Here is a 16,145-nt window from a genome sequence, read left to right on the forward strand (position 1 = left end):
GCAGTTGCAAAGAGGGGTTAGGTTTTTTTTTTTTTTTTTTAGAATACACACACAGCACACACACAAACACATACACACACGCACACGCACACACTCAAACTAAACTAAAACTAGACTAAGCTAAAATAAACTAAACATCATGTCAAGATTCTGCCCTGGGGCTAGGCCAGCTTAAGCATTAGTTTAGTAGCTCCTCTCGAAAGAGGAAGGTCTGTACTTGTTTTTTGAAGGCTGCAAGAGATGTTCTTAGTCTTGCTGCCTCTGGGAGACTGTTCCACCACTTGGGTACAACAACGGAGAACAATCTTGACTGGGAGTACCTAGAGCGACTGGATGGCAGAGCCAGACGGCTTGTGCTGGATGAGCGCAATTCTCTTCCAGTAACATAAGGCGTTAGTAGGTCATTCAGATAAGCTGGTTCCTGCGATGGTTTTGTAGGCAAGGGTCAAAGCCTTGTGCTTGATCCGGGCGGCAATCGGTAGCCAGTGTAACTCAATAAACAGAGGAGTAACATGGGTCCTTTTGGGTTGATTGAATATCAAGCGTGCCACCGCATTCTGGATCATCTGCAGAGGTTTTAGCGCACAAGCAGGTAGACCTGTCATGAGTGAGTTAAAGTAGTCAACGTGGGACAGGACCGTGGCCTGGACCAGTCGTTGTGTAGAATATTGTGTCAGCACAGGTCTGATATTCCGTACATTGGACATCTGGAATCGACAGGTCCGGGTGACTGAGTTGATGTAGTTGGAGCATGACAGCTTTTTTTTGGCAACTTTGTTTCGAGTCACGATGGTGGAGCCTATCTTGAGGTTGATGTTGTGACTGAGCGACTCATTAGCTGGGATCACCAGGAGCTCTGTCTTGGCCAGGTTCAGCTGTAGGTGGTGGTCCTTCATCCATGTTGACAAGTCGGCGAGGCAGGCAGAGATGCGTGCCGATACCGTGGTGTCCTCTGGACGGAACGACAGGTACATCTGGGTGTCATCAGCATAGCAGTGGTAGGAGAACCCATGTGTTTGAATGACACGTCCCAGGGAGGAGGTGTATATTGCAAACAGAAGGGGTCCCAGCACTGATCCTTGGGGTACCCCTGTGGAGAGGTTGTGAGTCGTAGACAGTTTCCCTTGCCATGACACACTGAAGGTACGTCCAGATAGGTAGGAGTTGAACCATGAGTGGACAACGCCAGTGATTCCCATGGCCGTGAGTATCCTCAGGAGGATCTTGTGGTTGACTGTGTCAAAGGCTGCAGACAGGTCTAGTAGAATGAGGACCGAGGATAGTCCTTTCGTTCTTGCAGTCCTTAGAGGTTCAGTCACTGAGAGTAGCACAGTTTCAGTTGAGTGTCCACTTCTGAAACCAGATTGTTTTTGGTCCAGTAATCCATTCTGGTTTAGGAAGTTGGTGACCTTCTTTGGAACTGCCCTTGGACTAGTCACTAGTCACTAGCCAACTAGTGTCTTGGATAGGAAGGGAAGCAGTGAGACCGGTCTGTAGTTTTCAACATTAGCAGGGTTCAGTGTAGGCTTCTTCAGTAGTGGTGTCACCCTTGCTTGTTTTAAGGCGGAGGGGACAGTTCCAGAGGAGAGTGAGGAGTTCATGATGGATGTGATCGCTGGGACCACTGTTTGGGCAATGTTTTGATAAGGTTTGTGGGCACTGGGTCCAGTAGGCAGGTAGTGGGACGGCTCCTTGTGATAAATTTGGAAACAAACACACAAACACACAAACACACACACACACACACACACACACACACACACACACACACACACACACACACACACACACACACATCGCATGACTATACACCCACCCATCCACACACACACAGGTTTGCATTATATTACATTAGACTTTGATGATGCTTCGAGTTTGTTGCAGGGTATTGGTTATAACCTTTGCCAATGTTGGGTTTCTGCAAGTGCTTTTGGATAGACAGCTCCCTCTCTAATAGTGATTGTGAGAGAGCAGGTAAACAGTACACTATGAACAGTACACTACCATTGACAACTCATTACCCTGGGGGCAAAAGTGTTGGTTTGTCTGGGACCGGCCATATAAAAAGGGTGGGTTCTCAGGAGAAGGTGGAGGTGATCAAAGAGGGTGGAGTAATAAAGAGGATTCAAAACCACTCAATGCAAAAGAGTGTGCTCAAGTTGGGTCTCCTAAGGGAGCGTTGTCCCCTCCTTCTTCTTCTATTTTTGAGGTGTTTGCACAATAAGTGCTCTACCGCCATCTACAGCGCTAAGGGGACTCCATTTATTCTCAGCCTCAGGACTCTGAAGGTCTCCTAACCGAAGGTCTCCTAAGGGGGCGTTCACCCAACATAAAGTGGATACCAGAACTACAATGACTTATCTCTGTCTATAAGATCTCTGAGGTGATCATCACCGGAGTGCATGGGTTGAGTTTCTGGGGGGCGGGGGGCACCCCCTGGTGGCTGAAACATGTAATGACATTAAGTCAGGGGAATGGCAAAATATAGTCTGCCCTAAATGTTTAAAAATCTGGTCTGCTGTTTTTTTTATATTTTGATTAAAATACATGGAAGTATGAAATTAATATGAATCCTAGTACATTTCTGTAATGGATTAATTTTTCAGCAATCATGTGAAATAGCATGGTTTCCAGTGTTGCCAATTCCGCTTATTATAAGCGACCTTGGGCTTCTTTTTTTGAGCAGTCGCTTTAAATTTTGTAATGCGCTTTTTGGGGGCTTGTTCTTTTCAGGGTTGGGCTTGATGTTTTCTTCTGCTCTGCCAGTGATTTTAATGTGTTTGGATGTATGTAAATTAATGTTTCTCAATAGCAACTCTTTTTTCTCACTCACCTAAAAGTTAACCTACTACCACATTGTTAACTCTCACTCTGTGTGGTCACTTGTGGAGATTTTAGCTGCCACACAGACCCCCGCTCAGAGCAAGGTCTTCTCTGACTAGGCACGTGACTGATAAACAACAGCCAACATTAGCGCCTCACGTTGATGCAACATATACTGCATATACTGCGAGCAGGGAAATAACAGCATTCCTCGTTAGACAATGAATGTAGCGTCAGGGTTTTATTGTTGTTCTGCAGGGTAGAGCTTCTAAAACCTAAGCAACTACAGTAGGCTAGGTAACCAACAAAGTGGGAGGAGTTCCCGTATTTTCGGGAACTCAGAAAGTACTTGCATTGCTCTTGACCTGACTAGTTGCAACGCTGAAAGTGTTGCGTCACTAGGAAGCCACAGCCTGGCTAGGCGGCGTTATGGCTGTTCTTTCACCTGTCGTTCTCAAATGCGTCATGGGTCGAGTGCCATGTGAGTGGCTGAAGTGCCTCGTCAGTAAAGATGACACTTCCAATCACATGCAAGGATTTTTGATAAGGAACATAATTCGAAAATGTGTCAATTGTAGGAGGTTTCCATATGGCATCATGAAGGCGAAAGCGAGAGTCAGGTTGACAGCTACCCCTTATGGCACAGTGACGGCACAGTTACGGCACACTTACGGCGTTGATGCCACACAGCTGTTGTGCCGTCTGGAGCCAGATGATGGTGGCCAGTTGCCAGCGTAGCGAGCGCTGCCTGAAGAGCTCCATCACCCCCTTCCTCTGCAGCCCACTCGACACAGCCGCCTCCGCACGCATGTCATCCAGTTCCGCGCTGTGGTCAACCTTAGGCCCCCACAGACGCATCATCGCTGGGGGAGAGAACAGTGCGGTACATCCGCATGATGTTTTAAATATTGTTTTGGGCTTTAAAGGGACACTGTGTGAGATTTTTAGTTGTTTATTTCCAGAATTCATGCTGCCCATTCACTAATGTTACCTTTTTCATGAATACTTACCACCACCATCAAATTCTAAGTATTCATTATGACTGGAAAAATTGCACTTTTCATACATTAAAAGGGGGATCTTCGCCATTTTGAATTTCCAGAAATGGCCTTAGACAACACATTTTCAATGAGCAGCATAGTTGCAGTACCTTTTTTGACCATTTCCTGCACAGTGTCCCTTTAAGATAGGACAGTTGCAGAGAGAGATAGGGGGGAGTATCGGGAAATGACAAAAAGTAGAACTATGGGAAAGAGAACTATGGGAGAGATGAGAGCAGAGGAGAGGTGGAGTGAGGAGAGGAGAGGAGAGGAGAGGAGGTGGAAGAGGAGGAGAGGAGGTGGAGGAGGAGGAGAGGATAGATGAAGAGAGGAGAGGAGAGGAAGACAGACCTGATGCCCAGGAGCTGGCCAATGAAAATTCCAAAAGGGGTGAAGGTCGTCACAAAGAAGCCCATCATTGACCGCAGCTTCTTCGGGGAGCACTCGGGCAGGTACATGCAGTGCACCGTCAGGCCAATGCCTATTTGGATAGAATTCACAACAGACATACGGTATATACAATGTGCCACCAGTCCACTACCTATTTGTATGCACATCAGAGGTGTCAAAAGTAAATTCATGTTGCAATTGCAACCAGGGCTCTGAATTAACGTTTTTCACCACCAGCCAGAATGGCTAGTAGATGTTAATCTTACTCGTCAAACACTCACTCACTAATGGGTCAAAGTGGCTGGTTCTCTTTTCTCCGCCAGGCAAACTGAATCTTCATCAGCACTTGGCTGGTTGGCTGGTGTTAATGCTATTTAACATAGCTGTTACGCAGTTACTCCATTGTGCCTTATGAGGTAGATAGACTGTAACCTGGCTCTCACACAGATGGATTGTCATCGTGTAACGAAGATGCACGAAGCACTAGGGGTCTCGCGACAGCCAGGCTAGATAGACTGTGTTGTTACTGAAAAACACTAAAAACCTATCAAGAGCCTACCACAAACTTGATCTCTCCAGTCCAGCCTCAGCTGATCATAAGACAAGACCACAGGTCTACTGGTTACTCAGATGAGTTACCTGTGTTTGAAGTAAACTGTTTCATTTTTAAATTTTACTTTTTTGACACCTCTGATTCACATACAGTACAGTGCATAAACCTACACAAACACCTCACACATACAAAAGTCTTCAATCAAAGGATGGCAATATGGCAATATATTATAGACCAGCGGTTCCCAAACATTTTTCTCCACGCACCCCCTTTCACATTTCAATGTGGTTCGCGCACCCCCTAAGCGAATGTTGCTCCATCGCACATTTTGGGTAATCCTGATTTCCAATCAGACGTTTTTTTCTGCCATCATTACAATGGAACTTATTGCATGCCAAGTCTATGAGTTATAAATTACACTTTCAATTCATCAAACAATTAAAACTACCCGACGTTCATTAAAAAATACCACACATATCCACCATTGCTCTATTCAGCTCGCGCACCCCCTGGTGACAGGCCACGCACCCCCAGGGGTGCACGCACCACAGTTTGGGAAACCCTGTTATAGACAATAAAGCCCTTTGAATCTTAATCTTGAATCTTTGATGTCAATGTACATCTTTTCCAGTGCTAGTATGTTGGTCTAGTTCTGGCATTATGAAAATGTGAGATGGACTCGAGGGTACTTAGGCCTATTCAATTTCTCGTAGCAAAGGTGTGGTTTACGATTGCCCATGGCTGTTTCTTGCATTGCGTATGTACAGTATCATTCGAAATTCAAGCTCATGCATTGGGTGAGTGTCAGTAGTCAATGTGCAGTACTGCATTCTGTACACTGTGTGTGGCGCAAGTCTGTGTGAAGAATGAGCACTTCGAGTGATACCTAAAATGCCGCTCATCTGGTTTCCAATTGTGATCTAGGGAACAATATGGTCCCCTATAGCCAGAACCACAAGCATAGACCTGCGTCAAGCTGCCCCCAACCCCCCCACCCCAACCCAAAATGCTGAAATAACACTGCAGATTGTATGCGCTATGTTTGTGCCAGATAGTGCTCTAATAAAATTTGTTTGTGCCATTAAGGCCTTTGAGTAATTTAACTACTCAAATACTCATACTTTCAATAGACCTGTGACGTCTGACCACCCCCCCCCCCACATCCACATTTCTCCAAAGTAGTTTCAATCAAAGGCAATTTGTTTGTGCACTTTTGTGCTGTGAAAATTAACGCTTCAATCACTTGTTTTGTAAAGTTATAGACGTTTTATTTTATCATTATGCTATAATTATGCTATTATTTTATTAATAGCACAAACAAAACATTTTACAGCACTATCCGGCACAAACATAGCATATACAATCTGCAGTGGTATTTCAGCATTTTAGGTCGGGGGGGCAGCTTCACGCAGGTCATGCATAGCTGTGTATGCTTCAGTTCTTTGCAGTGGGTGTGCAGAACACTGACCTGCGTTGACACCGTAGATAAACCTGGCTGCCATGATCATCTCAAAGGACACGGCTGTTTTGCTAAGCACCATCAGCACAGCCCCTGCCATGCCCAGCAGGTTATTCCACAGCAGACATCTCTTCCTGATCAGGTTCCACAAGGACACAGGCAGCCACAACACAGCACAACACAACACAGCACAACACAGTAGTATAAACTATTTAAATATTTTTATGAAAAGTCCCAATTATTTGAGTCTAGAACCTGTGTATTGGATTTGGAGTGTATTTGTATTCATGTACGTTTATTTGGAGACGTTACAACCTTTATTAGAGCCCTTATTACAGGCATTAGCTGTGGATTAACGGTACGGTACCTGCCGTATTTGTCCGCCAGTCGTCCGCCCATCAGCGCGCCCATCAGCCCACCGATGCAGAAGATCGACACCACAAACGACCAGATGATTGACAGTTGCCATGGCGGTAGGTGGAGGCCGTATCTCTCGGTACAGGTCACATTCACCAGCTCCTTAATAAACTGAGCAAAACACAGTTGAAAAGATGATGCAAACACAATTGTACGACAAATTGTACACATGATTATGTGAGTATTGTAAGATATATTTGGGCTTGCATGCCCATGGGGACCCCGGTTCGAGTCCAACGGGGGTAATTTCCCAGTCCCGCCCCAAATCTCTCTACGGCTCATTTCCTGTCTCCTCTCACACTGTCCTGTAAAGCCCTAAAACGCCCCCAAAAAACATATATTATATAATATATTACAGATTAAAAATGCACTCAGTGAGTGCAGGCCTCTGCCAAGGAAGGTGTTAGATAGAACATTTGATTATGTTACACCCAATTTTATTTTACTGGAATGCTAATAGTCGTCCTGTCCACAATTCCATTTGCGGTCACTATGGGTGTCTAGATTTATAGGCTAGCAATGGTGAAGAATCCGTGATCCGGATCACTACCAGAATTTAGAGATGCTGCAATTTTTCAGGTAACCTATGTCCTACTTGAGATGAAGACGGTGTGGTGAAAATAAGCCAAAGCAGGGGTGCGATTCTCAAAGTGCGAAGTAGCTAGTCTGTTAGCAATGTTGCATAGTAAATACTATAAAAGTTGCTAACTCTTGTGTCTCGAACGTTAGCACACAAAGTAACTACTGCTTGGAGTAATGTGCACTCTGAAGTAGTGGTGACTTTGAAAGTGAGGCGCCTCCTATCCGTATCTCGACAATGAAGTTGAAGTACAGCTGGAGTAGATCCATTGAGTCCAGACATCACCTCAGCCACCCCAAGTAACACACAGCGCTAGTCTACTTCAGAGCGTGACTCCACCCATTAGCTAAACTTGTAGTACATATTTGACCACAAATGTGTCAATATCTTTTAATCCTGTGGTGCAAACGCGATGAAAATCAATCGACATGCACACAAAGTGATGATACAGCTGCGAGAGTGTTCAGAACACAAATTCACGTCATGTCATTTGTTCGTGAAAAAAAAACGTCATATCCTTGGAATCTGATGAATCCCAGACTAATAATATACTTTTAGCTGTATACCGATTGAATTGCGTCTCATTTCGATGTGTAATTTGTGAGATATTTAGATAAGAAAGTATCGGTTACTCCCGGAAATGCACTGGCTTACGTGTCAAGTACTTAAATTTTTTTGGCGCGAATTTCATTTCATAGCCTAGGGGTATTTACGCTTGCCTATCAATGGGATGACGCGAGCCACGCGGGTTCAAAACCAGCGTGCAGCATGTTGACAACAACTCGTGAAATCGTGTTTTGGACCCTACAGTGTAACACATTTTCCCTTGGCTGCACGTGTGTGTTGGTAATGCACAACATAAATTATCTATTTCTGCCAGATATTTCCAAAATTGTGGCACTGCAACCATGTGGATTCGAACCGGCGTGACTTCTGTTTTCCCATTGGAATGCAAGCGTGAATACCACTAGGCTATGTATTGAAATCCGCGCGAAAATTCTTTAGACATATGACACTTCAACAGGCGATGTTTTGGGAGTAACCACACTTTTATTGTCCAAATATTTGACAAATTACACCTCGGAATGAAACGAAATCCAATCGGCATGCAGATAATACTGCATTATTGGTGCGGACGGTGTCAGATTGTAATGCCACGGCCGTGTTTTTTCACAAAGAAATTACAAGGTGTGTTGTGGAGGAAACAGCAGAGTCACGGTGTCGTGACATCCAATCAAATGTGCTGGTGGTGGTTGTACACTATTGCTTTCTACTTCACGCACTGAATTTAGGAGGAAACAGCTGAATCATGACTCAGCAATCATGCTTATCTCTTGTTGCTTCTTTGGTCACGCACTGCAATGCCAAGAAAGTAAGTAGCAGTGTGGACTCAGGAAAGTGGCCGCACTACTTTTGGCTTACTGTGGGAATAGTAAGGTTTCGAGAAATGCACGGATTTCGCCTTGAAGTAAGTAGATAACTACAAAGTACATCTGTAGTTCAAAGCTAACATTGCGGAAACGCACCCCAGGTTTCTCAGAGATAGTGAGCACTGCAGTTCATTAACAACACTAGATTGCATTCTCACAGAAAATGCACCCAATCCTATCACATCCTTACAAGCCCCCAAAACAGAAATGGAATCTATACGACCTTCAGTTTACGAGATATTACGAGATATTATATTAGCATTAGCATGACTGGCATGTTGCCATGACCTTCCCAAAACAAAGATGGAGTCTCTCTGACATTCGGTTCACGAGATACTAGCCCTAGCATTAGCACTAGCATTTACATTAACATCAGCATTAGCATTAGCAAATTCGCTTTGGCATGCCCTTATAACCCCCCCAAAACAAAAATGGGGTCTGTAAGACCTTCGGTTCACAAGATATTGAAGAAAAACTGATTAGCATTAAGGGTTAGTTATTAGCATTAGCATGTATGGCATGCCACTACGAGCCCCCCCAAAAAAACAATTTGGAGTCTCTACGGCATTCGGTTCACGAGTTAATTAAGAAAAACTGATTAGCATAAATGAGTGTTAGCTATTTGCATTAGCATGACTGGCATATTGCTATGACCTTACCAAAACAAAAATGGAGTCTCTACGACGTTCGGTTCACGAGATATTGTAGGAAAATTTTAACGTTAATGTTAGCATTAGCATTAACATTAGCAATTCTTCTAACATTATTGTGAAAACAAAGCTAAAAAAATGTGGTAAAAATCCATCCACCCAGTCAGAAGTTATGGGCCAAACAATTCAGCCATCTTGGATTCAGCCATCTTGAAAGTCTTGGAGCTCCGCGTGTCGGGGATATACTAAATAATATACATGCTATTTTAAGTTGGCTAAGGATGTAATGTATGATGAAATTTGAAAATCAACATGGGTCAGAGTGGGATTTGAACTCCCAACCTCCATGTCTGTAATCCAACACCTTTGCCACTGAGCCACACAGTTGGTTGTCAGTTGTATTCCAGCAAGACAATAGAAAATTCCCTAGAAGTGCCAGACAATAGGGTTCTAGAATCCTATCGCAGGTGCTCGTTAAGAATAGAATCTTCAGAAACTGCCAGTTGGGAATGGAACCCTTAAGTGGCAGCACCTGTTCTGATTCTCTGTATGGCAGTTAATATTGTACTCTAAAGCAGAGGGGAGAAACATAACATTTTGTATTTTTTAACTCCCTGTTGTTTAAAAAGTAAAAAGAATTGGCTCATGTCCTTTTCACAGATTGGAGTCCTATCCCAGATCTAACAATGCTTGAATCAAGTTTATAGGTTAAATGGTTCAATCACAAAATGGACCTCTTGTGGCAGATGTGCTGATCTCTTAACAGAGACACTTCAAAAATGAATAGGACACAGCCATTGGGGTTTTTACACAGCTGCCATTTAAAAAGTATTGGTTGTTGGGACATGATCTTTTGGACCGTTTGGAGTCATATTCCAGAGCTCTCTAACAATGTTTCAATTAAACTTCTATAGGTAAAAGTGTTTGAATACGTTCAGATGTTTTATGAACTTAAAAGCTTACTACACTCTTTAGAGTGGCCGAAACACTCTCTCTGAAGGGTTTACCATTGTTTTCTATGGGGACCCAAACTTGCAAAAAATCGGTGAAAACAAAGAAACGTCAAGAGACACGGACACGTTATGGCAGAACAAATAATCTCCAAGCTGAGCCGGTCGTTTTAGTGTTTGAATGGTGTCTCTATCTCGAAAGGCATACTAGGAGGAGATCCATTTTCTATTTTTACAGACCTGCACAAGATAAGCAAGCAAGCATAAACACCACTTAGAGATTACTAGAAGCGCCTGCTTAATAATAAACACCACTTAGAGATTACTATAAGCGTGGGAAGCCCGCTTAATAATAAACACCACTTAGAGATTACTTTAAGCATGGCAAGCCCACTTAATAGCAAATGTTGCAGACAGTGAGCACCAATCAACTGACCATGGCAATTAAGCAGTAATGGATGAATGGTTAGGAGTGGTGACGGGTTTGTAGTGTGAGGGTTGCTGGTTTGATTCCTGGCCCATAACATTGCTGGGGGGAATAATTAAACAGTGCCCTCCCCCATCTTCTTCCATGTGTAGTGGAGCGCTGCTCCTTTAAGGGAAAGTCTGACGCTGCGGCACACGTCACCACGCCGCTCGTAGAGGCTTATGGGAAGTCTCTTCATAAATACTGCCAGGGCTAGTATTCGGTAAGCGTGCAAAGTCCCCCTTTGCGCGTTTCATCGCCACCGGCGAATGCTGTGGTGGCTTCTCCCCTCGTCGTCGAGAGGAGTGCGGTGTCCAGTTCAGATCTAGGAGATGTGGACCATTTCTTGTCCTCGTGAGTATGTGGACCATCTCTTGTCGCTGTTTATGTGCTAGCCAGCGGCTAGTGGCTAACTTCGCGTCTGCTGTTCTATAGGTTGTGATTCCAACTTGGCGTCTCTTACTTGGCTAGAGTGATCTCTTGCTTCTCCACTGGCAAGGACTTCGGTGGACAATACCAATGGTTACCTTGCGCTTTTCCCGTCTCCTGCACGCCGGTATGTATTATAGTGGGTTAGCTTGTGCCTTTACCCAGCTCTGACCGTTTGTTTTCTTACCATGGTTGCTAACGACGGCCATTATTATGGTTTCAGCGTGTGGTCGCTACCGGCGCCTCGGCCGTGTACCTCTGTATTGGCACTCCGACTGTGAGAATTGCGCATCGGTGCACCCTCATCTCCGGGTAAGGTAACCTCTCGGCAGCAGAATCGTGTGATAGTGGGTGTCCTGCTAGCTTGGCTAACGCTCTCCTCCTCCCTCGCAGGTTGTATCCGTGTGGCCGTGGTCAGACACACCACGCGTTTAGGTGCACGAGCGGCGACTTTTAGCCCCGGTTGTGTGGTGCCTCTGGACGCCGGGAACCCGTATCTCGGCTGCTGCTCCGGCCTCGGGAAATTGGACATTCGTGTGTGTGTGTGTGCGTTGGCGCGCTTTAGTTCAGTGTGTGTGTGTGTGTGTGTGTGTGTGTGTGTGTGTGTGTGTGTGTGTGTGTGTGTGTGTGTGTGTGGGCGCTCGGCTCGGTGTGAGCTGGTGTGTGAGCCATTCCACAGTGTGTGTGCGTGCGCGTACGTTGGTGCGTGTGAGTGTGTGTGTAGGTAGTGACGAGTGAGTGTGGGGATGATACCTAGGGGACTGCACTGAGCTGAGCCTCTGGGGTTGGTTTACCTCATGTCTTGATTTTCGTTTTCTTTTGTTTGCTGTGCCTAATTTCGTTTTTTTTTTCATTATTTCATTCAATTATCTAATTTCTTATTTAACTGCATGTGACTACTGGATTTTGATTTATTTTGCATGGTTTGCTGTGATTTCACCATTCGCCCTATGGTGTTAGCCGTGCCAGCCCCTAGTGGCAAAGTCTGACAACCTGAGTGTGGGCTCTAAGGCCTTAGGCCTACCAGGTGTGTTGTTTATTGTGAATTAGTGAACATACTTTGGGGCAGGTGTTTACAGATCCGCGGGTGTGGTGGCAGCACACCCACCTCCGCACTTTACTATGAACGTGAACCTACTTTGGGGCAAGTGTTTATCTATCTGCGACAGCACACCCACCCCTCTGCACTTTGTGAATTGTGAGTACCTTTTTTATATTTTATTACAAAGAGTGACAAATATATTTTTATAATGAAAAGAATAATAAAGATTTGAATTATTAATTGTCACCACTGTCTCTGTCTCCATTGTGCACGAACCTGTGTTTGCCTGGTAATCTATTGTGCGGGTACATTGTGTGTTGGTCCGGGGTATCTGTAACTACCCCTAATTCATTTCCTCCGGGGGCTCCACCCCCGGGGGTGGCGTAGTCGAACTACCTCCTGTAACGGTCTCGCCCACTACACATGCCTGAGGTACCCTGAGTATGGTATCATCCAATAGCACTGCTCCCTTGGGGCACCATATGGGCTGTCCCCTTGCACAGGTGAGGCAAAAATGCAATTTAGTTATGTGTGCTCTTGGGTGCTTTATCACAATGATAAACAAGTTTCCCAGGTGGGCTTGCTCTTCACTTTCATCATGCTTACCGAAAAACTGCTTTCGATAGCACACAGGTCAACAGGTGGGCCAATCCATTAACTGTTAAATATTAACAGCTGGTTACCAAAGAAAAAGCACAGCTGTCCATAATTGTCTTCTTTCAAAGATGCCATCATAGATAAAGACCGCACTAAAGACATCCAACTTGAGAAATCATGGCTCAGGGCCAGGGAAGTAGAAAGTGATGGAACAGGTTCCTGTGAATGTTGTGTTTGGAAGTCTCAGCTAGGCTACTGTGTTAGGCAGAAAAGTGCCCGTGCCCGTTCCTGCACCAGTTACTGGAACTAAGGCGCTTACCTAAGAACATTCATACAGTACCAGACTCTGAACTTTACCGTTTGTAATCATGTGTTTACCAGATGAACCTGTTGACGTCAACGATGTTGTTACAGTTTGCAGAGATAAAACAAAAATATTTTCCTTTCTAACCTCACTCATGTCATCATAATGATTAATCACCTGGCTACTCAAATTAAGAATCCATCATGCTAACATACATATCAACACTTCCCATGACAACAGTACTGTTCACAAGTGTAAAGAAGTGTCTTTTCATTCCACATCATTAATAAATGTCACGTAGTATATCTAGGAGCCATCTCATTGGGCAATTTTCTTTTTTTTCTTCATAATGCAGCATATTTTTCAGAGAGCTTTGCATGTTGAAGTCAAATGTGTCAATGGTTAGTAAATAAGGTGACACTTAACACTTATCATTTGTCATCATCATCACCACCACCATGGGGTTAAAGAGTAAACCCGGTTCATTGTTGAAATGAAAAGACCTGACCTAAATGGTTCATACTTTGTTGCTCCTTAGAAGACACACAGAAAACATTTCACATTCTCAGTTCCGTAGACAAAAAAGTTAAAAACAACTGATTTGTATGGCTGTCAGGTCCCTTCATGTCTACAAAGGGCTTAAATTTCATAGGCGTACTTACAGTGGATGGGGAGTTGAGCACGGATATTTGGAAACCAAGCTGGAAAGTGCCACCGATGCCAGTGATGAAAATAGCGGCAGTGAGTAGAGGGCTTTGAAGCTGGCAACACAGGACACAAAGGCAACTGTCAAACACTGGCATAGGCCAGCCCAGTTTACCCACCGACTGCCTATATTAATAAGGATACTTTAGGTTGATGAACATGTACATGTAAGCGGCTAGGGCATCAGACTTGCAACCCAAAGGTTGCCGCTTCGACTCCAGACCCTCCAGGTTGGTGGGGGAAGCAATTAACCAGTGCTCTCCCCCATCCTCCTCCATGACTGAGGTAACCTGAGCATGGTACCGTCCCGCCGCACTGTTCCCTTGGGGCGCCATTGGGGACTGCCCCCTTGCATGGGAGAAGCATAAATGCAATTTCATTGTGTGCAGTGTGCAGTGAACACTTGTGAGCTGTGGAGTGCTATGTCACAATGACAATGGGAGTTGGAGTTTCCCAGTTGGGCTTTCACTTTCATGCTTTTATGTGAACAACAGTATAAAGTCGAGTCGTGCTGGCTTTATTGTCAGTTTCTTCATATGCACAGGTCAGACAAGGAAATTGAAATGATGTTTCTCTCTATTCCATGCGAAGACAGACAGTAACAGGACTGACAGACATTTGAGTGCAAAAGAGGACCAATAACAGGGTGTAACAATAATAAAGTGATAAACATCATTTGATTCGTTTAAAGGTGCGCAATGTAATATTTTCATCAGTAGCTTATTTCCAGAATTCATGTTGCCCTTTCACAAATGTTACCTTTTTCATTAATACTTACCACCACAATCAAAACATAATATTCATTATGACTGGGAAATTTGCACTTTTCATACAAAAAGGGGGATCTACTCCATTGTCCACCCATTTTGAATGTCCATTTTTGAATACACATTTTTAACTGCAAAACACACCCTGTCTCAATCCACACACTTGTGTCAGTGCACTGTCAGTCAAAAGTTTGAGCACTATGCACTGTGCCCTTGCTGGAAGTGACGGCTGAGCATGGCATTAGCTTGCCAAAATATTGGTTGGCTACTGTTTACAATGCACAGCGTCTGGTGCTTGCATTTACATTTCCTTCAATCCAAAGGGCAACAATCACACATACAATACTTGGGCTGGCATGAAAAGGTTGGTGTCTCATCAACATTACTTACAGAATAAGGAGACTGTTGACCAAACTCTACTACTGAACTGAACGCCACGTTTCTTCCGTTTCATTGTCAACATGCCATGTAGTGCGTGCAGTGTCCATCATTCAAGCACTGCATTTTTCCGCCATTGTTAGGGAATCATCCTGGCACTTTCAGTGCACTGGCTCAACTGAAATTTTCAGTGTGAGCACGCCCTAGGCACTGAAACACAGTACCCGAAGTGCACAAGTGCGTGGATTGAGACACAGGGTCACAGTACTTTGGTTATACTAGTAAACATTAGTTCATTATTTAGTAAATATTCATGAAAATATTCATGATCAAATCTGGCAGTAGACAGCACAGTTTCAATGAGCTGCATAGTTCTTGCACGGTGCACCTTTAACATTAAAAAATAATCTAGTTTAAATTCTAAACTACAGACATTTAGACAAGAAAAGAATGTTTGTTCTCAAATGTGTTAACAGGACCTTGGATTAGTTGGCTGTATTGATGGAAGATAAAGCAAGTGGTGAAGATTGGAGACTTACCAGTTGTCTGATGGCACACACCATGCTGGAGGAGAGTCGTGATGGTTGGTGTTTGTTACTGGATGTATCCCTCTATCACACTCTCTCTCTCACACACACACACACACACACACACACACACACACACTGCACTGTTGCCTTTCACGGGAAGTCCCAATATATAGGTAAGCCAGGAGGTCAAAAGTAACTGCTTCATTTAAATCCAGTAGGACCTGTAGTCCTGGGTTGGTGTGTGTAATTTCATAAGAATTGTGCCTATCAAATATCTGCACTTTTTTCTCTTTACCCATAGGTTGCGTAAGAATAAGAATGTGAGTAATGAACTCCTCACACAGTGGCAGCAATAATGTTGATGTCAATGACAATCGCAATCAGCTCGCATCAATCATGGGCTTACTGCGTGAGGAATGAAATCTTGTATTATGTACTATTATATAGGCCCTATTATTATTGTGCAGAGGTTATTGCATGTAGTACCAACTTAATGTAGGTTCTATGATTTATGAAATCATCAATTTGATAATTCATCATTCCATAAATAACATATCACAATCAGTGTCATAAAACTGTTAAAAGGTCGAAGGCAAATTTGTGGTTCTGCTGGCTGGTATATCTTGCTGAACACT

At 44.1% G+C, this 16,145-nt stretch overlaps 1 protein-coding gene across 1 annotated transcript in view; it reads right to left on the reverse strand.

Moving 5' to 3' along the window:
• LOC134449811 (solute carrier family 2, facilitated glucose transporter member 11-like) overlaps positions 1-15,543 on the reverse strand; it is a 20,861-nt gene extending 5,318 nt beyond the window's left edge. Inside the window, exons 1-6 of the mRNA XM_063199918.1 lie at positions 15,520-15,543; positions 13,793-13,891; positions 6,633-6,793; positions 6,275-6,399; positions 4,222-4,344; positions 3,496-3,686 (exon numbers count right to left, since the gene is read on the reverse strand). Coding sequence (XP_063055988.1) covers positions 3,496-3,686; positions 4,222-4,344; positions 6,275-6,399; positions 6,633-6,793; positions 13,793-13,891; positions 15,520-15,543 — 723 coding nt within the window. The remainder of the gene's footprint in view (positions 1-3,495; positions 3,687-4,221; positions 4,345-6,274; positions 6,400-6,632; positions 6,794-13,792; positions 13,892-15,519) is intronic.
• Positions 15,544-16,145: the final 602 nt, after the last annotated feature.

This window comes from Engraulis encrasicolus, chromosome 5 (genome assembly GCF_034702125.1).
Source record: "Engraulis encrasicolus isolate BLACKSEA-1 chromosome 5, IST_EnEncr_1.0, whole genome shotgun sequence".
In the NCBI taxonomy this organism is placed as follows: domain Eukaryota; kingdom Metazoa; phylum Chordata; class Actinopteri; order Clupeiformes; family Engraulidae; genus Engraulis; species Engraulis encrasicolus.